Source organism: Solea solea, chromosome 8, assembly GCF_958295425.1.
Source record: "Solea solea chromosome 8, fSolSol10.1, whole genome shotgun sequence".
Classification (NCBI taxonomy): Eukaryota; Metazoa; Chordata; class Actinopteri; order Pleuronectiformes; family Soleidae; genus Solea; species Solea solea.
In genome coordinates, this window is record NC_081141.1 from 12,676,245 (window position 1) to 12,702,121 (window position 25,877).

Below are 25,877 nucleotides of genomic sequence, written 5' to 3' on the forward strand. Positions count from 1 at the left end.
TTCATACCATCCGACACTCTTGATCTGTGGCTGCACACACCAGATCTACTTGAGGCTCCAAGAATCTTCATTTTTGCCATTGTAGCAGCAAGGTTTCCATCCAGCTCCAGTTGCTCTTTTTTCCTCCTTAGCTGCTCCTCTTGTGCTTCTATGGCATGTTTATCTTTTAGCATTTGTTGTTTTACAATAAGAGCAGCCATTTCAGCCTCAGCCTTGATGCATGCAGATGAGGTGGTGGAAAATCTTGAGCATGAAGAATGTGATTTGTGACTCCTGTTGGTAACATTTGACACACTGTCACTTGGTTTAATTTCATCCTGCATGTCAGATATTGTTTTATTCTGTTGAGAAGGAATGGCAGTTGGAACATCAGAGTGTGGTATATCTTCCTTTAATTCAACAGGTGCAACAGGTGCCTCTTCTTCAGGTGGAATGGGAGAGTTGACTGATTGTGCAGCAAACACATCTGCAGTCACATTTCTTGCTTGCTGAAAGTGTCTTTCAGTCTCAGAGAGCCATGTTTTTACATCATCAGTGAAGTCTGTGTTGTGTTTTATTATGCGTCCAAACCACTCATTTTGTGTTACCTTTTCCTCTTTGGGAAGTAAAACAATCACTGACTCATGTGCTGCCTTTGCATTTTCATCCAGTTGTTTGAGTTCATTCAGTTTGAATTGCACTTTCTTTGCATTTTCATCATTTTTCATGAGCTCTTTAATTTCGCGTGAGAGTGCTTTCATTTTTGTCACATTAGATTGACGTTGCTTTTGAAGAGTTTCCATTTTGCAAGCCAGCGCTTTGGCTGTAAGCTGGACCGTTCTCTTCTCCGTATTTTCCATTTCATTTGCGTCACTCATTATGTGAACTTTCAACGTGCACAATTCACCAAAGCACTGAGCAACAGACACAATGCAATCCGTAATGACATTGCTTCAGCCACAATGCGATTTTCAACACAACAGCACAGCACGGCGGCCACTGCTCACCACACAGTCAAATCAGCCCAAACAATTGCCGATCGCGACAAACGAAGCACGCGCAACACAAGCCCAAACAAACAGTCCCCAATGGACAAAACGGCAGCCTCTCCAAACTGTGTTCAACTTCAAACAAATACACAGGAGGATCAACCAACATACCGTTTCCGATGGCTGTGATGCGCTGCTGTCACTTATGTCTCTGATCCAAGGCGTCCGCGGAAAAGAGTCCAATGTGTTGCATAGTTCGTTCAGTGCAAAAAATCGAGATCCAAGCGGTAAGAGCAACGTTGAATTCCGTCCATGCCGTGGTGTTTATGGATATATTTTCTGTTTACTAATTGTAGCGACAGTTTTCCTATAAAAGGTCGCTAAGAGGCTTAGGTGGGCTCCAGGCAGTTACGCGTCATTCAAATGAATCCAAGTCCAGTGATGTTTATTGTTTGACGATTTATTCTTGGTTGTATGATGATTTATTCTTGGTTATTTGACGATTTGACGGTAAACAGAAAATATAAATCAGGAACGCCACTAACCCCCTTTCTCTCTTACGCCACCGATCCGAGTGCCCAGGTGTATAAATTAAACCACACCCATGTGTCAATCAAAAAACGGAAGTGACATGACCAAAAAACAGTATGAGTGACCTTTCAAAATAAACAATAAACAAACAGACCAAATATGCATTTTGGCCCCTACACCATCATTATAATCTTTATTGCGACATCATGATGGAATATTGTGTTATCATTTGTTGGTTTTGTAAGAAAAAACAAAACCAAACAAAACAGCTGGGTTTTTTTACCCTTTTTTTTTCACAAGACTGGCTCTTGACCAGCCTAGATGCTCATTGGCCCCCAGGTCATTTGAGTTTGACAACCCTGCCCTAGCCCCTCACCCTGAACGTAACCACCATACCCTAACCTAAACCCAATTCTAACCCTCAAACCAGGTCTTAACCCTGAAAAAAAACTTTAACGTTGTGGGGCCCAGAAGTCATAGTGAATTTGTCCTCTGCATTTAACCCATCCTTATTACACACCAGTAGTGAACACACACAAGTCAGGCACAGCAGTGGGCAGCACTTATCTGCGCCCGGAGAGCAACTTTACTACACAACTCCATGCCTAGCCCGAACCTAAACCCAATTCTAACCCTAAAACCAGGTCTTAACGCTGAAAAAGCAAACATTTTTGGGTCCCAGAAAAAAATAAATAAATAAATTACGGCCCCACAATGATTGGTTTGTACATTGTTTTGGACTTCACAAAGATATAACTACAAGTACACACACATATCTCACTATACTACACAACTCCATGCGTAACCCTAAAACTGAGTCTTAACCCTAAAAAGCCCTTTGAGTTGCGAGGACTTAACAGTCTGAAAGAAGACATGCACACACACACTTAACTTGTAAATGCAAATATCCAATTAGCCAATCACATGGCAGCAACTCACACCATTTAGCTATGGTCAAGATGACCTGCTGAACTTCATACTGAGTATCGGAATGGAGAAGAAAGGTGATTTCAGTGACTTTAAATGGTGTCGGTGCCAGACTTAACTCAATTAAATGTTATTTGTATATTTGCAGCGTCTGCCTCGACCGGTTGGGGAGAAAGGAAAAATGGGGGACAGAAAGGACAAGAGGGAGGTGAGATAGAGACAGAAGAAAGAGACCAGGAGCAGATACTCATAACAATTGTATCAAGTCATAAGTTTAGACACGACAGTTCTGAATCAGTGATGACGTGTTTATAGAAGTTTACAATGTCATTTATACAAGCAGCAGCAGAGATTGTTGATAAAAAATGATACTGATATCAACTTTAATTGTAGCATAATCATAATGGTCATGATATGATATTGATGGTAATAATAATAATAGCCTCGAAACTGGATCTGGATCCTGCAGTCTGCAAGATGAGGACAGAGAGAAAGAGAGTGAGAGAGTGGACAGGAAGGAAAGACACAAACTAGGGAGAGAAAGAACAAAGTTAATGAAATGTAATAAAGTCATATTCATACCCTGAGAGTGTGTGAGTGCACCACAGGAATTCTCATTCTGCTCTTACAGACTGTGAACCACAAGTAAGCCTGCATCTTGGGACCGAAGTGATCTGTTAGGATGATAAGTTAAAACTAGTTCTTTCAGGTATGAAAGGTCCTGAGCATTAAGTGCTTTGTACGTGAGGAGGTGGATTTTAATTCATTATTAATTCAAAACTGTAGCGGTTAGCACTCTTGCCTTTGCAGCAAGAAAACCCAAGTTTGAGCTCCGGGTGGAACAAGGGCCTTTCTGCATGGAGTTTGCATGTTCTCCCCATGTGTGCGTGGGTTTTCTCCGGGTTCTCCGGCTTCCTCCCACAGTCCAAAAACATGCAATAATGGGGATTAGGTAAATTGATCACTCTAAATTGACCGTGAGGGTGAATGGTTGTCTATAAATGGCCCTGCGATGTACTGGCGATCTGTCCAGGGTGTACCTCGCCTGTCGCCCTAGGTCAGCTGAGAATGGCCCAGCACTCGCTGCGACCCTCCTGTGGAGGATAAAGCGGTAGAAAAAGGAAAAAGCTACATATATAAAATCCTCTAAGGCTGGAAGTTTGTGTAAAACACTGTGCTCCACTGTGCAGCCACCAACAGCACACTTGTCCCTCCCTCTCGAAGTAAACTTACTGGTAGGGCGGTAACATTCGTGGTGAAATGAGCATGCTGCCGTCATAATGCGCAGGGAATTCAACATCGCGTGTTTTATCGCCTATACTTACACTAAGGGGGACCACGAAAACATGACGGCGTATTCTTTTTCCACACTTTGGCGACTGGTAGGGCCTCCATATATCAGGTTGCAGTATATGAGTATTGAAATGGTTAAAAAGTTGATTTTGCATAATATGTCCCCTTTAAGATGATATGAAGGCAACACAAACTCAAACAACCATTTGTTACAAAGTTATGCAGAGGAGTCTGGACACACATCATACTCCATCTCCAAAAGACCTGATTATTTTGTTGTGCAATTTGACAATAAACATTCTTTCCTTTCACCACACTGGGAGCCACTCCTGATGCTTTGCCTGTGCACCCATTAAATCATTATCATATCAAAAGACATGTCGGGAAATGACTGAACACCCGTTCACAGGAAACCAACATTTTTTTTTCTTCCTATCCCTGTGACATTAGTCATTAGTCATAGTGCTGTCAATCATCTCGTGCATTGATGCCAAACTGCTCGTCTCTTAAAGAAAAGCCGTCAGTCATCAGTACTCGGGTTTGTCAGCATGGGTCCAGTTCAAATACCTTCCCTGAATGTGAAACTTAAAACTGTTTCGCAATATGTCAGAAACTTTAGATCAGCCAGTGTCGGGGCTCGATTTGAATTTAACCTTTAACCTTAACTCTGATCAAGCATTCCCATATAGAGCATATTATTATTTTCATGTAAAAGGGTATACAAGAATTCAGTGCAGATTAATAATCAGTCCACTTATTTATGAGCTTTTTTCATCTTTCAATACATGCATTTGGTTATTACAGGTGGGCTCCATGTAATACTTCATATAACATTCAAAGGAATCACTGTCAAAGTGCATGATTATCCATCAACACAACTGACATTTACAAATGAAAATGCCATGGATATGTTTTATTCCTTATTTAAGTATTTCTTATAATCTATCATACATATTTTACAGCAACTTAAAACTTAATTACAAAACTGACAATTAAGAACATACTTGCAACTTACCTGCAGTAACGCCACACAACCCACACTTTGGGAAGCATTGCATTACATTATTAGAATTATTTCCATTTTCCAAATAAGTCTCATACGCAATTTGAAGATAAGGTGCCATATAAGCAGTTCATTACTGCTGCTGCTGCTATACTGAAAAACAGTTTAGGTTGCAGTCGAAAGCAGCCCTTTTACAATAAAGACATGAGTTGAATAAATTGTGCTTAAGGTATTTTTGATGATTTGTACGAGGTAGCAACAAAAAATGAATACAGTGCCTAGTCATTTATGATGTCAAACATGAGGCAGAGGAATAAAGGAAAAATAGATTTAAACTACACTTTCTTTCTTTTATTAAATCTGGCACCAATTGGTTACCTTACCTGTTCACAAAGGTGTGATCACATCATTTTCAAATTGTTGTTGTTCTGGATGACTAAGCAGCAAGGACGCCGAGATCTGATGTGATAAAACAAGGTTGACTAATGGACTAATTTTCCCATGACCCTATTCTCAAACTTCTGGGTTTGGCCTCTGTGTCATGGCAAAAACGTCCATTACATGCCGGTTGCACAGGCAGGGTACATGTCCTACCACTTTACCTCATTACCCCCAGTGAACGAGGGTTGTGGACTTGACCTAGAGCATGTGCATCCACTGTTAAAGTGTTCAATTCAATTGTATTTGTATAGCGCCATAGTATGGCAGAAACCATACTATGGGTTATAACCCTAACACTAACCCATATACATGTATATATATATATATACATATATATCTATATCTTTATATCTTGTTGTAATCACATGCCACTGCAGACTTCAAGATGTCAGAATCTTCTAAGTGCTTGTCCTTATTCTTATTAATATTTCAGGGAAGTTGATATCATACAGCGTATTTCAAGTTTATAATTGTGTATCTTCAATTTCAGGGGACTCAATTTCATCTACAAATGAAGTGATTTAAATTGAAATCAGTTACATATTTCCCACTCTTTAGACAGTTGTTGGAGGTGTTGGCTGTTTTGTCAGATGACTTTGGAACCAGACAATACCAGTCATGTTAGTCCTCAACAGCACACAAAAGTTAAGGGAGTCATCTCTAATAGTGCAGTAACAGCCGTCATAGTTTATCTCACCCAGTCTGTGAAAACATTTACAGTGAGCGAGCTGACTGAAACTCTGTCTCTGTATTGTTCTGCCTGTAGTTGAATTAATACCTTCTGATACATATTGAATGTATATTGCGGCTGAACCCCAGTATGCTGCTGCTCTTCAATTCATACAAGTTATGATGAACTAGTCTGTTTTGGGGTTTTTTTCCAGTCTCGACTTCAGGTCTCAGTCTTGACTACAAGTCTAGGTTCTGTCAGAGATTTCTTCCTGAGGGAAGAGAGTTTTTCCTCTCCACTGATACCTCGTGCTTTAAGAATTAAAGGAATGCACTCCAATGCCTACCATTATATTAGGTAACACCCAACCCAACCCTGAAAGTCAAGTTAATTTTATTTTCTATATAGCGCCAGACTTAAATTAAAGCAGGATATTTTAAATGGTGAATGACTGCATGGTAACTTCTTTAGCATGAAGTAAACCATGACACCGAAGGACACTTCCACACCTCCTCTGGGCTGTTAACAGGTGTGGGGGAAATGTGGCCCATGAGGAGAGACTTTGACCACTCACAAAGCACTTCAGAGATAGAGATGGCGCTCCTATTAGCGGCCCTGGTACAGCTCTATGGCCCGCATACAGGTCCCTGTGGTGGAAGGCTCGCTACTTCAGCATTGGTTACTACTGCCTACACCACAAAGAAAGCTAAAAAGAGGAAAAACTCAAAGACAATTGAAATATAAACAAAATTAAATGTCAATTTCAGCTCAGTATTTTGGATATGGAGAGGTTGCCCCAGGTCAAGTTGTGGCAACAGGCACAGAGCATACAGACTGCCTGTGCAGTTGTTCAGAGTCACTGTTCTGTTTTGTTTTTTTTATTATTATTATTATTATTATTATAATTATATGGAACAGCCTATTGACAGATGGCTAGAAAGAGTGTGGGACCTAATGATACCATGGGAAGAAAAGCGAAGGCACATGTTGTTGTAGATGTGTTACAAGAATATATGGAGACACTCTTGTGGTCAGTTTATACTGAGACTTCCCATTACAGTCACCTGTCACATACTGTATGAAATGAGTGCTTATGTGCATGCTCAGCTGAAAAGAGGAGCTCAAGACGGACCTGAACTGATAAAGATATATATACACAAGAAAATGTAATGCAAGTCCATTTGCCTTATCAAAACTTCAACCTGGATGACGGAGTGGGAACATTGACAGACATCAACAATCAACTCTTTTCCTAGCAAGCTTGCCTTTAAAGGCCCCGTGTGACATTCAATGGTGAGCTTCCCTTTTACTGAGCTCGTCCGGAAACTACAGTGGCCCTTGGATATCACTCTACTGTTTAGTGTGATGAGATTTCATGCTCTGGTTGGCATACAAATGTTTTACTCTAAGGCTATGAATCCAAGTTATCTACACAAATATATTTCAAGTAGCTGAAAATGTGGAACAAAATACATTTGGTTTTGCTAGCTAGGTGAGTTGTCTTTGTTTAAAAAGACATCTTGATGCAATAACACACAGAAAAGCTCTGTCACTTTAAAACTCCTGAAGATGAAGAAATGAAGAAGAGCAGGTTTTTTTCTTGTGACCCTGGCAACTGTCAACAACCAACCCTAACCCTATGTAACTATGTAAACAACATCAGACACCTTACGACACACACCATGATTCACAGATTATCTTTGTGTTGGCGCCACTAATGAGCACACACACACTGACGCATGCACATACCCAACTGCTTTCAGCAACATTTGTAGACCATCAAGGGTGCACACTTGACGCTCCTACACAATCATCCTGTTTACATTTAACTTGGTTCAAACTTAAATTCACCCTCATCCTCAGTTTGTGGCGGCAGCGTTCCAAACGGTGTTTACGTTAGCGGCGCGCTTAAATGACGACGATGGCGGGACGCTTAGTGTGACGTCACTTAATATTGTTTATTAAAGGTGGGGACAATAATTATTGTGGCACCGTTAATTTGGGAAACATTTTGGCTATATTTTTGTCTGGGTTGTTTGTTATAGTAATCATGCTTGTGTTCATTTATTGTGATTTTTGGATAATTTATGTTTGGATAGTTGGGGCAGAGGACCTACAGTATATAAAGAGCGGTCTACCTCCCACTCGGGTACTATATATTGGGCTACAGAGGAGGTAACACCTATTTTTGCTCACAACTGAATTGAATTGATTTGATTGGGACTTGTATAGTTTTTTTGGATATAGCATTTTGGACAATTTTATACTTCTTTTGATTTTCACCTGTAAATATTGTTCACGGTATGCACCTTGGGTTAGACAAATAAAAGGGAAACACAACATCAGTTCATCGACTACGCCATCATGTTTGGTTACATTGAGGAGTTGCAGCACGAGTTGCAGCACGTTAACCTTTACTCTTTGGTAATTTACATTCCAGCCATTACAAATTATTTAATAACTGATGAAATAAAATACATCATTGCACGGGTACCTGCAGATGAAATCAGACCTGAAATTGGTAATGATGATAAAGTTCTTAAGAAGTTAGTATCACAGGCAAAATATTATTGCCCAATAACCCAATGTTGCTGATACTGAATGTTGTATAGAGAAGTGAAAATTAAGGAATATGGGTAGTAAAAACAAAGGTTTATTTTTACATGAACATGTACACGATAGTTGGGAGTAATAAAATATGACCTAATGATTTAAACCAATAACTTCTCACTAAGTGTGAGATAACCCAACTTTTGAAAATAACCACTTCATAAAACTTATTTTGAGGAAAATACCTCCGAACATTGACAGATCATCAGAATTTTGACTCAGCTACAAACTGGTCAAATTTAATCATAGACGAGTTTGACCAGCACCTTGTCTTTCAGTGCTTCGTTCTGCCTGTAGATATACATTGGCGTGTCATTAACAGATGGGCTTGTTTCACTTCCCTTCACCCCATCATTTTTCTCCTTCTCCTCCTCAAAGATCAGGTCACTGTAGGAGGCTACGCAGACATCATGGTCCTGGAGGGACACAGGATATCGGAGCGAGGCTCTCTCAATTCGCAGCGAGCGCCTAACTGGAGTGAAAAAGCGAATCTCCTGGCCGTTGACCCGCGCTGGTTCTCTCTGTTGGCTTGGAGGGCCACTAAAAGAAAAGAAAGACAAGGATGAATTCTAATTTCCAACCCGTGAGAAACAACAGTATTAGGGTCCTCTGACCCTCTTAAACTATTTCATTTAGGGACAAAACACAACATACCATATCTTACACTTGTAGCATAATCATTACTGGTAGCTCGTGAGCCTTAAAATATGGGGAATTTATAACTAATTTGATAATTTCATCAATGCAAATCAATGCAATTCTCATTGCGTATCCCATCTGAAATGCAGCCTTCTCTGGGACCCCCTCACCCAGGGATTTGGGTCACCATCTTTCATTTATTTCCTCGGCATCACTATTTACGGGGCCATACTGGACCCGTATTGTATTTCCTGGCCAGTGTGGCAAAAAGGGACAGAAATACCAATCAATCAAATTAATGCATCTCTCTTTAAATCGAAGTACACATATTTTACAAATTTTAGCTGAAAGTTTGTTGTGGAGTGTGGCTGACACACTACAGCAGTGGGCATTGCCGGCCAAGTGAGAGGTATGTGTTTGGACACCTCACAAGGCAAGTTTTTTTGTATAGCGTCATTCTTACACAAGGCAATTCATAGTGCTTTACAGAGGCAAGTAAATACATTGGAATAAAAACAAAATCAATTAAAAATAAATTCTGGAAATTAAAACAATTTAAAATCAAGCAGACAAAGAATTTTTCATCCGTTCTGTTTGCCCTTCCTTATTTGTCCCCGATGTGAAAATGAAATAAGTCACAGGGCTTACACTCCCACTCAACTCGAGTCTCCAAGACTCAACAAGTACTCTTTTCTGTGATGTAGTACAGTGAAGTACAATTTGGTGTCAACACGGGATCTTTTATTCTGAAAAGTAAACCGGATGTTTTATTTTCCTACTTCCTCTCCCGCTCGTGCTGAATGAGCCTTTCATTGTATACAAACATTCCAAGCTTAGCGAGAATGCGCGCACAGTTTGGGGTCAGAAAACATCACAACAGGTAAGCGAATAACATGTATGTCCACGGTCCTCCACCGAATAACTTTGAATATGTTGTTTCGTTGCCGATTAAGGACCAAACAATACCAAATAAATTAGAACTAGCTGACGGCAATAGCCTGCCTTACCCCGCTTCCATAATAGATTGGGTAGATAATATTAGCAAGTGATAGGGTATCCAGTGACCAGCTATTCACTCTTACCTTATAGATAAACCTAGCCCGTACATGTGAGAAAGTCTATGCGCATACAAGTCTTACAAGGAACGTTTTTAGCACACCATGTTTACTTGTCAACACGCTAGCCGGCCGGCAGCTAACTACAAGCTAGCTACGTCCAAGACCACAACATAACTTTAGGCAGCATAGGTTTCATGTACATATGTGCATTGACACACATTTCTGTGAAATCCAGGCTTTTCACCGTAATCTAACAGACGATGTCTATGTTTGGAAAGGGATGAGATCCTGTAAGGATTCTGAAGAACTTGACACCATTGATGGTTCTATTTTCACAGCCAACTACGCTACAAGTAGGCATCTTGGACATGTGTTGGACTGTTGTACAAGTTAATGGTACGAGTGTGTTTTCTGACCCCAAACTGCGCATGCACATTTCTGTGACGTAGCTCTCAAAAGGCTTGAGAGCTACAGGTGTGCCCCACCCCATTGCTGTGTCTCTGGGGGGGGGGGGGGGGGGGGGGCTTGAGGAGGATGAATAGTGACAACAACAACATGGGAAGAGCCAGCTAATACGAAAAGTCATAATGTAATTGGAGGTATTTAGCCAGAGAAGGCAGTGCATACACCCATTTTTAACACAAAATACGTAATTCAAATACACAAAACTACAAAGAGTTGGACCTGGATCAGTGAATAATATTACTAGATAACCATATACACTAGTTTTAACCTGAAAAAAGTGGTTTAGGGGTTTAGTTACTTTTTAACCACTGTAGCTGATGGCTGGAGCCGTTTTCTGGAATCTTGTTGACATCAAGGATCGTCAAGATGCCTCCAGGGATGAATATACTGAATTTACTGCCAATATCAGAGATGTCAAGGAAAGTATCCTAGATTTCACCACGGGTCAACTTCAGATAAGACAACCGCGAGATGACTACTGTAACTAGAACTTTCAGGCGACAATTCCAACTAACAGCTCATGAAGAAAAAGTACTGTGTGACCTGTGTTTCTTCTTTGCCAGAGGGTATCTAAAAGCTTGGTTCAACACTCCCGTGTCAACAACTGCTCCATGGAATGACCTCTGTCTTTTGCAAGAGCTGTGACATTATACAGACACCCATTGCAGAAACTGCTATTGAGAAGTTGGCAGGACACCTGAGGTCTGAGGTCAAAAAATGCTTGCGTGATTCGCTAGCATTCTTTGCTTCCCTAATGATGCCAACAGCTGCTTATTGTGTTCTTAATGTGTCCGTATAACGCTATGTTTGGTAATTGTTGAGATAATATTACGAGAATATGATGATCAGCTGCAACCTGCGTAATGGGGAGCTTATGTGAAGTTATATATCTTTTTTGATTTGGGCTTCACAAATAAGTCATTCTTAATCTTTTTGGCACATCAGCACAACATTGTCATGAGCACCAGGACTTGGTAAAAGAAACTTAGTCTGTTTCTGGTTAAATCTGCATGATATTCAAAGAGGTTTTGTCTTTTCTCAAGAAACAGATTAATAATTACATTTTTGGAGTGGTACTATGGCTACCCTCCAGTCTGTTCTGTTGCAATTTATTATTATCATTATTATTATTATTATTGTTATTAATGTTATATTATTAATATTATTATTATTATTATTATTATTAATAATAATAATAATAATAATAATAATGAAAAAAATGATTTAAATATATTTTGTCCTCTTCGGTTTCAATGTGACTTGTATCGTGCAACGTTGCAACGAACAAATACAACGCTATAGACATGAGGAAGGGATGCTTATTTCAGCTTTAGCAAAGCTAACACTTCTGTTAGCAGTGTTTTCTGTGCAGCCACTCAGTTCCAACAGTGATAGAAGGCTCAATGCAAATGTGTAGCTGCTTACTTACCATCATTTTTAAGACATCAATCTATGCACTAAATAACACCAGAGAACATTATTCAAGAGGTGACTTTCACATAACAGCTGAAGTCAGAGAGCTGTATAGAAAATATGAGTATGGATTAGTATCAGTATCGATGTCAGTACAGGTATCGATAAAACCCCAACGCAGGCCAACCACTGTACTTTACCTGTAGCAGTGGTGTTTGTCATCTCTAATGCTGTATTTCTTTTTCCTCATCTGCTGGACCTGTGAGGCATCATGCTGCCTTCGGCCCACTGTGGTCTAGATTTGTCACAGGCTCCACTCAAATTTTCAGCACGCATGAACACCTTGAGGCCTTCAGCAGCCATATCTTTGAATTTCTCCAACTGTCAGTCTTGTGCTGATTAGTTGACTTGCAAACCGCCATAGGCGACCAAGGTATCAGGCTGAAATCCTAGTTTGTTCCCTTTATTACAGAAATATTATAGTAGTTGACAGTTGTAACAATGATGTAAAAAAATTGTGAAACCTACCCAGGAGTTGCTGTGATCTTATACTTGACTACAGACGAGTCTCCTTTTTCCCCAGAGATGAAGACTTTTACAGGTTTAGGGGTCGTCACTGGGTTGTTGCTAAACTCAGGAGACCTCTCAGCTGTTGGGATTTGGTCCCCCTCGTTCTCATTTGCTTCAGATGCTAAAAACATGAACATTTTTAATTCAAATTAAAAAAATGTTAACATACAAAACAATAACTTGTTAAAACAGTTGACCATTTACACATCTAACACATTTTGAGACACACACAACATTATCATTTATTTGGACTTATTTATGAACCAATGTACTAGAGATGGATAGATCCCCTTATAAGAAACCAGATCATGATTGTCTGCAGCCCATGGGGACCAGTGGAAAAAAATTGGGCTTGTAACCAGAGGGTTGCCAGTTCAACTCCGAGGATGGGTCAAGAGCTGGGGTAACGCTGATAAATGCTGCCCACTGCTCCTCCGCCTGGTGTGCTATAATGATGGGTTAAATGTAGAGGTCAAATTTTCTATCACTTATTGATGTGTGTGTGCAAAAATTCAAAGTCGCAGCTTCCTTCATGTAAGCAGATGAGACATGGGCAAAATTAAAACATAAATGTGACGAATATATTTTTCCCCTGGTTGGTTTCTTTAATGTTCTCCTCACACACGTGTACATATAGTATAGTATATATGGACAAAGACACACATTTTGTCATTTTGCCTGTGTACACCACCACAGTGACCTTGAAATGAAACAATCAAGTTGGGATTAATGTGTGGACTCTCAGCTTTAATTTGAGGGATTGAACAAAATAATTGCATTAACTATTGAGGAATTATAAGCATTTTATACAATATTGTCCATTTTCAAATAGAGGTTCACACCTTTAAATTGGTAATTATTTGATGCTATAAAAACAAGATTGCGCAGATTGGTTGATATCGATATCATGACTCTACTCTACGGTCACAGCTGCGCACATTCTGGCCCTAAATTACATGACCAGGTAAGGGGCTGTTCATAGGCAGCACCTAAAGTCGCATGAAAAATTCACCAAAGAAAGCAGAGGTGACCCAGAGGCTCCTGCTCCAGGTTCATCCACCATTACTTAGCAACCGAAATCTGAGAGCTGCAGAGATGACCAAGTTAATGTTCACATTAAAGTAAATGAACAAACACCTCACAGCAGCTTTACTGAAAAAAAAGAAAAAACATGCTGCATATGTGTGCATCCTCTCCATCAACTGACCTCTTCCAAGCGATGGAGATTGTTTGACCCACTTTTCTGGCCCAAGAATCAAAATAAATGCTTGCACACTGCATTCAGCAAAGATTTGATATTTTCATCCTGATGTACTGCAGGCACACCCAGAACTGATACGCTCAATAAATTTTACTTTCAACAAACTAACTGATATATGAGGTTAGGGAACTAAGCACTGCAACGCATAATGTTCTTCGGGATAATTACCCCCGGGATAATTACCTTGCATCATGTCTTTTTTCTTCAGGATCTCAAACACCACAGACCTCAACTCATCTACAGGCTAAAAGGAGCAAAGGAATTTTTATTAAAAACAGCAGAAAACAGCAGAAACAATGAACTTGTACACAATGAACGGTTTCGGGAAAGGTTAAGTATGATTCTGTTTATCTGGGGTGGAGTGGCTCAGCGGTTAAGACCATACCCTGTGTGCGAAAGACATCATGGTCGCAATGGTCGCAAGTTCGACTCCACCCCTGGCTGATTGCACTCAATTCAATTGTAAGTCGCTTTGGATAAAAGCGTCTGCTAAATGACATGTAATTGTAATGTTTATCTGCCTCTTGGTAGAAAATGAAAAATGACACCCACATAGCAATCAGAGCAGAACAGCCATTTCCACAGCCAAATTCTCTCTGCGCAGGCCTGGCACCGAACACCGCTCATCAATTTCAAAAGGGTCACAATAAAGTTACTGAACTGAATGTGTTGGTTTGTTTATTTACAATTTTCATTTAATGAACAATTAATTAATAATTGAACAACAATTATACAATTAAATTGAACAATGTCAACCTAATATCTTTAGGAGGAATTAATACCAGTCCATGATTCCCCTGAATGTTTTACATTGTGCTCTGCTTTTGAAATCTACTTTGTGCTTATCGCTTCAGGACTTTATGTTATTGCATCTGTATTTAATGCCCTGGTTGTCTATAACTGTGAACTATTGTTACTGTCCTGACCAGGTCTCTATTGAAAATGAGACCCAATGTCTAACTGCCATCAGCAGAAACCACCCAGAAACCCTAAATATAAAATAAATACTTCACAAGCACACGCTGTAAAGAGAGATAAGCACCATCTAAGTCATGTGACCAGAATGTTAGTGAGGGCTGCACATGTCTACCAGTGATTATTTCAGCCATGTGGACTTGTTTTTTTACTAAAAGAAGAATAACAAAGACATACAAATTTTCATGGAAATGGAAACCTGACTACTGTTTTAATGTTGGTTGGTTAGTTGGTTCCTAGTTAATTAATCTTGTGAACACACACAGACAAAAGAATATTGTCAAATAACCATGGACAATATTCCACTGGATTAAAATCATAAATGCCTTTGCAAACAATGTATGCATTAGTGGGTCCTCACGGATAAAGTGTGTATAACACTAAGTGTGTAGAGCTGAAACAATTACTCGATTAATCGATTACTAAAATGAATCGTCAAATATTTTTTATAATTGATTAATCGGTTTGAAGCTTTTTTCAATATTAAAACAAGCTTTCTGATTGTTTCAGCTTGTCAAATATGAATATGTTCTTAGTTTCTTTGCTCCATATAACAAAGAAATCATTAAAACTCAATCATTTTGGTTTAGGACAAAAAGAGACATTCGAGAACATCATCATTTCCAGGTTTGACAAACACTGATCAACATTTTTTTTAACATTTTCTGACATTTTATGGACCAAACGATTAATCATGAAAATAATCAACAAATGAATCGATAAATAGTTGCAGCTCTATATTGGTGCTTTTCCACTATAGAGTAAAAACGCCATAAAACAACTCAAAATAATTCCTATGAGCACCTTTGATAACTGTGGAAAACTCTTATTTACTGGATGATTTACCTCCAACACAACACGAACAGCTTCTTCAAACATGGGCAGGACATCTAGTCGGCCCTCTCGCTCCATTAGGCGGACCTGACATATCCAGTATTTTGCAAACTTCTGGGACATAGTCGGCAGCCGTGAAAGAACCTCCTTCACCTGGTCTGGAGGGCAACCCTGTAGATACAGGAATGACATCAATATTAGGATTAGATTAAATATATTAGTCTTTATCGTCCAAAAGAGAATTTGTTTTGCTCGGGTGAGCAGCAGACAACAAACAAGACAATATTAACAGCTAAGAATTTTAAAAAGAGGGACAATATTTTCTGCTATATTTCTGAATATGTGTGTGTGTGTGTGTGTGTGTGTGTGTGTGTGTGTGTGTGTGTGTGTGTGTGTGTGTGTGTTTTGTGCATACATGTGTGCAGAATAAGGAGGGCCCACCAGAAGTACAGCAAATGAAGAGATTCTTCTACACACACACACACATATATATATATATATATATATATATATATATATATATATATATATATATACACATTTACATATACATACGTTTTGAAGTGTGGGCCAACATGTTTTATTTTTCTTTGATCTGACTTTTATCATCTAATATTGTGACATTTTATGCCTAATATATCAGTATTTGCACTTTGTTATTTGTAGTTACTCACTTTGTGAGGGAGTACTTTGTTGTGAAGCCTAATCTTTCAAATATAATATGGAGCCCAGCTGTAATAACCACATACTGTCAAAAGACAAGCATTCGGCACAGTTTATGATTACAAGTTCACATTCCATGTTTTAATCAGAGTTGTGATTCAAGGCGTGGGTGGATATCAGAGAATTTTTTTTAGATTTCAACGCAGGCCCCGGCACTCGTGGGAATAGCTGTTAGAAAATAGGCTGAGAACGTTGCAGAACATTACAACTGCAGAGTAATTACTATAAAAGCTGTCTCTCTACAGTCTTCTGTTAAGGATTTTTAAGGTGAGTCTAAAATACTAAATGGAAACACCCAGTATACATCATACACGCTGCTGTACATATGGATATTCTTGTGAAGTGACACAGTGACATGTGGGCAGATAATAACAAAATCAAAAGTGAAAAAGAAAATGTTGGTGTATTTGTGAATGCATTGTTCTGTTTTGACAGCATTAATATTTCAATTCAATAGTGTGTGAGATATACTAGAAAGAAATGCATACAGAAATACAAAATGCACATGGAGCTGAATTAGATACTATTTTTGTTATGTTGATTGCAAAAAAATGTGAGAAAATGTGAAAATTCAGGCAAAACAAGCTTTTCAGTTTGTTTGGGTTGAAGTAAGTGTTTAGGATATTTTTTTTTTTTTTTTTTTTTTTAAACACGAGTAGCTCTCGGCCATTTTCATTTTGTAGCTCTCAGAATAAAGAGTCTTTGGAAACAGTGAATGCTGATGATATCTATTCCAATTTCATGACATAAGTTAGATGTTATTGGAAAAGAGTCTTGAGAGTCCAATGTCACCAACCAAACAGGTCGTTGTAGATCAATGATAGCAGTCAGAATACAGATGAATTTAACATAAATTTTAACTAAATATTTAGTTGTTTAGAGAGCAGATTTACTTAATTTTCTCTCCAAGACAATGTTCAAGCATATTCCCAAAAGACCAATTGCAATGAGATTTAACGGAGAGGAAATAATAAGACCAGAAAAACAGACTTCCCATCACACTACACTGCTCCTCCGCTCCCTTCACTGGCTTCCTGTAGCTGCTCGCATCCACTTCAAGATCTAGTGCTTGCATTCCAGGCTACAAATGGATCCGGCCTAGCCTACATCCAGGACATGATCAAACCCTACACCCCAGCCTGATGTGTTTGTACCCAAATGTTGAAATGCACATATTTTAAGTTGATTGGATAAAAGTGTCTGCTAATTGACATGTAATGTAATGTAACGTAACATACCTCTCTGAGCAATTTGATACAGTCGGCCAGTGACCTGTCTACAGCACAGATCAGGGAGTGGGCGTCATCTTCCTCCTTCATGGCAGTCCAGAAAGGATGGGGCACAGCAATAGTGTGCTTCACTGGAGGTTTCACTGGCATTGGAGGGCGTTTGTAGGATATCCCCTTGGCTTCCCGCCACTCCTTCAGTTTTCGCCTACAGAAAAAATAACAGTGGGGGGTGAATCGCGTCATCTGACTGATGAAATTACATGAGATAAAATTACCCAGGCACACTGGGACTAAGAATATTAAAAATGAAATGATCTTTAGTGACATTATACAACTGAAATTACACAACGAAATTTCGAGGTCAGATGGAGGGTTGATCAGAGCCGCTGCGATTGAACGTGCTGCCAGAAGGGACCAACCTGACCAAATGTGTCTAACATGTTTTGATTAAGATGATTAAAATTTTATTCTCAATAAACAAATTGGTTTCTACTTGAAAATATTTAAAATGCTAGATCAACCAGCCACTGTTGCAGCTGGCAGTTATGAAAGATCTGCATTATTGCAAGTCCTCTGCAGCAGGAAGGTTTAAGTCACAGACAAAACTGTACCATGCACATAAACATATAATGATTCAGTAGTTAGTACATCAGTGTTTTAACAATTGCACTGCTGTACTTACATTCTTTCCTCTTGGGCAGCAGTCAGTTTCTTCACTTCAGTCTGAGGAATGACCCTGACTGGTACCTTTGGTGTCTTCATGTTTGTGGTTGGGCCTATATGACTGATGTTCCTGGCAGGCTTAGACATCAATGGAGCACCTGTTTTATTTACATTAGCCTGTGGTGGAGGGACATTTGCTGAACCATGTCCCTTTTTGCTTCGAGTATCCTTACTTGTCTTGCTTTTCTCTCCCAGTTCAGCCACAACAGCACGTGTAACCCCGACTGCTCTCACACTGCACTTTTGGGTGGGAAGTTTGAGTGGCTTTCCATTTTTCTCCTCTCCGGCTTCAAACATCTGTTTTGCTAACCTGTCTGTGGGCATATCAACGGTTCTGTTCGTTATAGAATTCCCTCCTCGCCTATCTGGCTTAATAGGTTCTGCTCTGCACTTGGAGGGCATCGATTTGAGTCCACTTGATAACTGACCCTTACAAGAAAGCTGAGGTTTACCCAGGAGTGGTTTTGAGTTAGTCTTGGTTTGATCTTGAACTTTATTGTCTTGTATTTTAGTTGAAACTGTTATTCTTTTGTTGACAGGGATGTTCAGAGTAGTGGAACAAAGTGTTTTCTTCTCGGTCCTGGTGGGCCTCTGGGAAAAAGAGACTGATGATGAGCTGCTGGATCGCATCTTGTTTTCAGATGTATTGGCTGCTGTGGAAAATATCTGTGTTACAGATTTGTTCACATTTCTTGGCTGAGTCACTGCAGGGATGAGTCCTGTTTTTGTTTTGACAGTCGGGCCAAGACTTATACAGCTCGACAATCTGCTATTAGAATCTGCTTTTGAAGAAGCTCTGCAAGAAGAGTGCATTCCTCTGTTTGATTGCTTTTTATGGTGGCTGGCTGTATTAGGATTATATTTGGGGGGCACAGCAGTGTTCATCCCAGTGAGCACTGAGTTCCGATTAAATTGTGGTTGTATGGAGCCCCTATTTGCAGAAGGACATTTGCCATTTGGCAGTCCAGTCACAATGCTGCCTTTGACATTCACTTTGTTAGTGATACCGAATGCTTTCCTAACAGGGTGCTTTGTGGCTTGAGTAGCCAGAGTTGGAATTGTTGTGGTCTCATGCTTGAATATGTCGGATAGACCTTTGTTCTCTTTCCCCTTAAAATCCTGTGAAGACAACAAAGAAATTAAACTAGTAAGTTACTCATTATTAAATATAATTTCTTTAAACCGTCTTTGCCTCATTTAAAATCCTTGGTTTGTCGTGTTGCTGTTTTGTTTGTCTAACAAACAACATAAGAACGTAACAAGAGTTTACACAATGCTGATTAAGCTTATCAGCTCCAAATGACTCTCTATGTTTATCAATACATCGGTGTTCAAATCTTGTGTCGCCCAGCAAAATTAAGATGCTGTTCACAGAACATGATTTGAGGCAACGCTAGTAAAGTGATACTGCTGCAAACAGGTACAAATAGTACCTGTAATAGATACTTCTGCTAACAAACAGAAATCAGGTTGTTTGACATGAAAATTGCTTCTTGCCCCACCCCTGTTCAATGGTTTGTGGCAAGTCAAAAAAGTTAACATATTGGAAGCAGTTGAAATGAAGCATAACTAATATCTGTCCTATTTTCCATGTGTCCCAAATTCTCAGCCCAACAGTGTGAGTGGGATTATATATATGATGGAGCATTGTGCCACATTTAAAATTAGATTATTCTCAATCATCAATTGTCATTTAACTAATGATTAGTTATTACCATTGTACACTTCACTGTTTAAGGTATTACATGACTTTACATACATGCATGTGCACACACTCTTACCTTTTGCGAAGATATCCCAGGCTTCATCACATGGTTAACGTCGCGGAGGTAAGGTCTGGGGAGTGAAACTGGTTTAATCACTCTACATCTGATACACCATTCATGAAAAAATGCATGTAAAGGGCGAGGCTTTTGTCTTACTTAGGGTTGGGCAGTTTCAGTCGTCCCTTTTCTGCCAAATATTCCATTAACTTCTGTTTACGCAGCTCTGAGAAATACAAACAATCAGCATGTCAGCATATTCTGAAATCAACATCTGACTTAAAATGATCACCATTTTATTATGCGGTAAATCCATGCCTCAGTGATTGCACTACCCCATGACTACCTATTGCTTTGATTTGTGGTGAATCTAATGCCACAAGGTGGCAGCAGCAGCAAGCATTGCATCTCCAGCAGTGCATCTTCAAGCTGCTCCTCTTGCTTCAACACAATGGGCACGTGTATAAGGGCACTTGTGAACAATTTGTGCTGACTGAAAGATTTGAAACTTCACTTTAGAATACATTTTTAAATAGAATAAATAAAATCTAATAAGATTATTCTTTTTACAAACCTGTACCGGCTGTATCTGAAATCACCTGAAATGACACTTTACTTTCACCTGAAAATTACCTCTGGATGATGCAAGTCACATCTGAAGTGACTGAATAACATAATGCCACCTGGGGGATAGTCAGTGATATAATATTGTGGAAAATCTACATTTGGAAAAGGGAATACATACAAAAGCTAAAAATAGTTAGATCAACTCACAATTTATCTTCAATAATAATACTATTATTATTATTTGTTTATTATTATTATTATTATTATTATTATTATTATTAATAATAATAATAATAATAATAATAATGACTGATTGTTGATATATTCTTTTAACCAAAAAAGCTACATCCAACCCTCTTTTAAAACGTTCAGTATGTTATGTTATTTCATCTTGCTAAATGTAAATACTGTCTGGTTCCATTGCCCATTTATGACAGTAAACTGAGAAAGTCTGGTTTGTGGACAATACAAGACATTTCAGGAATTCATCAAAACATTTTCACAATTTTCTTAAATTTTTGGGACTGAATAATTCTATTTAGTGAATTGAGGGAACAAATAATCGTTAGTTACAGAAAATGAAATGATTCATAGAGTTTTAATTTGCTAATGGTTGTTTTTTTGAGTCTGGTAATAGAGATGAACTGCAGTGAATGACAGGCATCAAAAAACGTGTATTGACTTGACAGTAGACCTGAACAATTAATCAAAATTTGATCGATATAGCATTATGGCTTACTGCGATTTTCAAATCGCAGGAGGCGCAATATTTATTTAAATATTAAATATTTTAAGATGAAATATTGTCCTGTACCTATACACATCATATTCCACAGACTTAAGAAAACATCTTGGTTTCTCTGCACACATATTACAGGGTTATTCAAACAAAACCAAACATGTTAACATTTATGACAGTGGGCTTGTGCAAATGAAAATAAATTACTGTTAATATCTACCTAAACCTTTTTCGAGAATACTATATAGAATTTAAAAAACAGCATCTATCCTTTAAAGCATATGAATTATGTTTAGAAATTAAACTTTTGACTGGGTGTGAGAAAGCGTGCTATCTAGCGTTAGCGATAACATGCTAATCAGTGCTAAATATCTGAGCTAGCATTTACGCTACATAACATGGTGACTAACCCTTTCGGGACAGAAGTGACACGGTTTCTCCCTCTTCCATTGCTGTAGCACTGCAGTTTCTTCTTTAGACGTTGCCAAAATAAATTATTTAAATATCCTTTTTTAATATATTTCTTTTTTGTTTTTAAATGTTAGTAGCTGACGGTACGTTTAACTGCTCACTCCATAACAAGAGAGCAACTCGCGCTTCCTGTTTTGAAATTGCCAGGAGTGAACGCCTCCTCTTCACTGATTGGACGATTTGAAATTTCATGTACACAGTGCGCATGTGCGACACTAACCGGAAAATACACACAGGATGTTGTGGGCGTAGATATATTAATACGTAGAGCAGCGTCGTACGTCGACATCGCCACCATATTGTGAGTGGCATTAGTGGGGACGCCTCATTGAAATACATGAAATTACAATTGTTTTCATGAAGATTATCTTGAAAGTACTTTCATTTTGAGATAATATTATTGTGATTATTGCAATAAATAATGAATTTAAACTTTATTTAAAAGATCCATTGAACCAAAAGCACACTTTTATAACTTGAAATTATATAGCAGTTAACAGCTGAATATATATATATATATATATATAGATATATAGATATTGGTTGATTTTCTGGATGTTGTTTGCTTTGGTCACAGCTGTATTGTGATTCTTGTTCAGCATCATCAAACATTGTTTGCCCAGAGTCTTTGTGCTGTTATGAATTTACTGTATGACAAACTGAGATGGGTGGAAGAAGAGAGAGAGGAATGTGTGACATGTTATTTTATAGAATATAACATGATATTTACAGATATTCATTTTCATACACACTGACGTATCACATGGCACCACAGTGAATGCAGCATCTACTTATTTATGTCTATGGGGCTAGAACCATGGTTCTAAAACTGTGGCACGTGAGTTTCCTCTGGTGGTACTGGGAGGAAAATCAGAAATACTGTTCTACTGTATATACCAGTGTATGTGATCGAAGTGGAGGTGAGGAACTTTGACAGGAAAGTGTACAAAATGAAACAAATAACAAAATAATAATAATGATAATAAAGTCCGCTTATGTCTCGCTCCATCTAATTTTACTATACCAGTGTGTTTAGTATATGGAAGAGGAAGAGGATGATGATGACAGAGCAAATAATCTTATTGGTAATAAATCTGGTTGCTGTGAAAAGTCTGTGGTTGAAAGTCTGCTCGACCTGGTCTAGACTGTCTTTTGTTTTTGTTTTTTGTTTTTATCTTTTTAAAGAAAAGGCATTTATTTGTCCATTTTCCACCATTACAGGTCCCAGGGCTGAGCAGAAAAAAATTAAATTTGCAAATAGAAATTTGAGCACCTGAGGTATAAGGCAGGTTTGTTTGCCAAATGTGTAGCCTACTGCAGACTTGTTTTTTAAACTCAGTCTATCAGTTAGCATGGGTCCGATTAGTTAGTTGCCCTAAAACATATTTTTCTCTGTAAAATATAATAGTGCTTAAACACCAGCCCAAGAAGATATCTTTGTTGTGTCAGGTTGTTGTAGTACTTGCTGGATCTATTTCAATGTTTGGACATATACAGTATTAGTGTTAGCAGACACATAATATTCAGTTTTGTTTGCTGACTTTTTTACAGACTGCTTCAGTTGGGTCACAATATAGCAAACACATTCAACACAAATCCAAATCCAGTAAGTTATAAAAGCTTTATTTAAATTTTGCATAGCATTAAAATAATTTATATGTTAGTAAGCAGATGTTCAAATACACACAAATGTTGGAATGTTGCATAAATAGATAAATAAATACATAAAAGCATTAACAGGTGGTTTTGAAAACAGGGTGCTCACCAGACAGCACAACAATGCCACCATATGGTGAAACTTGACTATGTCAATACACGAAGCATTTCACTTTCTGTACTTAGTACATACAGTAAATACTGTTCTGTAGAAATTACATCTCTTTTGTTGATTATGTAAATCAAATTAGCTGATCCACATTACACTTTGCACGTCTTTGGCAGATTCTAGCTCTGACGTTGGATGTTGAAGGTTCTGTAGCGTGGGGCCATCTCTGTGCACATGTCCACAGCCCTGTTGTCCTCATCTGCTGTGCTGATGAACCAGTTAGGGAAGCGGGCAGACATGAGGGTGCTGAGGCTCAGCCCGGTGTCACGCTTGTAGAACAGAAATCTCAACATGTCACTTTCTGCGCTGACGCTTGACAGACAGCTTTTGTCCTCCACTGCCTGAGGTGTTGAAAAGGGACATGTCAGATTGTTTACATTGTACATTGTTTTTGGTGTCAAATCTACCAGCTGAGCTGTAACATTTGACTGTTCCATTACCAGCTAATATTATATTATTAATATTATAATTTGGTCTATAAATGTGAGGTGTCTTTTGCTGAAAACAACAAAAACAACTATGTTGAATACCAGGAAGAGCTAATAATTTTTAATTGGATACTTAGAGAAGAGTGGCACACAGGGAAGAAAGTCAACCCATCAACGCAATAAAGTGTTTGAGATGAATTGAGCAGTTTTACCTCCAGATGCAGGGTTGGCTCGCCATCTCCCATGTGGCACGACAGGTAGAGATTTGTGTCTTTAATCCCCAGAGCTACAGGTCTGGCCTCAGTGCTGGGCGAAGGGTGCACATAGGTTGACATGTTCAGATAAACTGCAGGGGGGGAAAAAAACAGAGGATACTATTTAATTTTTGAGCATTTTGCTAAAGGAGCATGATAATTTGAAATAAAAAAAACACATTCACATTAAAATATCAAGCCAAACAAACATATCTCTAAACTAAAACATCTGCCATGATGCAACTATACCTTTGCGGTTGTCACTGCCTCCCTGCAGCATCACTGCGTGGAGCTCCATGCTGTTTTCCACCAAAACAAAGTTCCTCTTCTGCGTGTCCGTTATGCTGCACTGGTACACACCTGTCCTGCTGAACTCATCAGATGGAGTTGCACTACGCTCAAACACGATATGTTCTGGGGGGAAAGAAAGGGAACATTTGATCAGTTACATTTTTGTTATGGCTTCATCTCTCTCTCCACAGGTCAGTCGACCTTAGGACTTACTACACTGGAGCAGTAAAAGACAAACCACTGCCCCCTTACTGAAAATGAATGGATGGTTTCAAACTCAGCTTCAGAAAACACTAAGCATTGTATCTGAATATAGGCCAACAAGAGGACACTAGTGGCTCATTAGCTAAATTCTCACACTACATCAATTACACTTGTAACACCTGATTGTGAAGGACTTCATTGGCAGCATTCTATTCAGTGGCCTTTTAGAAAGTTTGACAGTGATTCAAACTGCAGCGGTGTTGAGCTAACGCTTCATTAGTCGTATTTACCTTCCACGATACTCTCCAGCATGATGTCGAGCAGGTTTTCATCTCGGAACTCAGTGCTCAGCACTGACTCCGACCTGCTGAACTTCAGCCTCTCCATGGCAATGATGAGGTTAACCACACGCCTCATTGTCAGAGGATGCTGGGAGATCTCCAGGTCCAGTCCTTTGGGCATCACGGGGCTCAACATTTTAGATTCCATCGTTTTCTTAAATTGATAAAGATCTACAGGAGGACAGGAAAAGACTTCTGCTGTCACTGAATTGCAAAAAATGTAAACATGGATTTCTGTGTTTTACCCTTTACATGTGCCTACATACAGATAGTATTTGTCCCTGAGCTGAAAAAGATTCTTTCTATAATATGCTCCATATTCAGATGTCAAAGGCAAGAGAAATATGGCAAGAAAAGTCCATTTACCTGATGATGCCAGTAGAGAAGTTGTATTAGTGTGCTCTGTTAAGCTTGCCAGTGTTGTTCTGTCTGCCTGTGTCAACCTGCTGGGTTTATATACACTTTCACCACAATCAGTACAGGAATTTTCCCGGACAGACAGGAAGTGGGAAGGTCTTTTCTGCCGCACTCACTGCGATGATGAAATTCTGTACACACTGCGGGGTTTGATAATGGATTGCAACACAACACAACCAGATATTAATTTACTTATTTATTTAGCCCTTTATATTTTAATGATGGCATGTACATGGAGGAAACA

At 38.9% G+C, this 25,877-nt stretch overlaps 2 protein-coding genes across 2 annotated transcripts; both read right to left on the reverse strand.

Annotated features, from left to right (window-relative positions):
• Positions 1–8,464: 8,464 nt before the first annotated feature.
• ckap2l (cytoskeleton associated protein 2-like) lies at positions 8,465–22,007 on the reverse strand. The gene is made up of 9 exons (XM_058637261.1): positions 21,813–22,007; positions 20,256–20,322; positions 20,115–20,169; positions 18,293–19,452; positions 17,620–17,815; positions 15,671–15,829; positions 14,033–14,093; positions 12,547–12,709; positions 8,465–8,983 (listed from the first exon to the last, which is right to left on the reverse strand). Exons 1-9 carry the CDS (start codon positions 21,850–21,852, stop codon positions 8,683–8,685), a joined length of 2,202 nt encoding a protein of 733 aa, XP_058493244.1. The 5' UTR covers positions 21,853–22,007; the 3' UTR covers positions 8,465–8,682.
• Positions 22,008–23,509: 1,502 nt separating this feature from the next.
• Positions 23,510–25,644, reverse strand: LOC131464075 (interleukin-1 beta-like). The gene is made up of 5 exons (XM_058636349.1): positions 25,583–25,644; positions 25,166–25,387; positions 24,630–24,794; positions 24,339–24,472; positions 23,510–24,039 (listed from the first exon to the last, which is right to left on the reverse strand). The coding sequence occupies exons 2-5, from the start codon at positions 25,362–25,364 to the stop codon at positions 23,818–23,820; spliced, it is 720 nt and encodes a 239-aa protein (XP_058492332.1). The 5' UTR covers positions 25,365–25,387; positions 25,583–25,644; the 3' UTR covers positions 23,510–23,817.
• Positions 25,645–25,877: the final 233 nt, after the last annotated feature.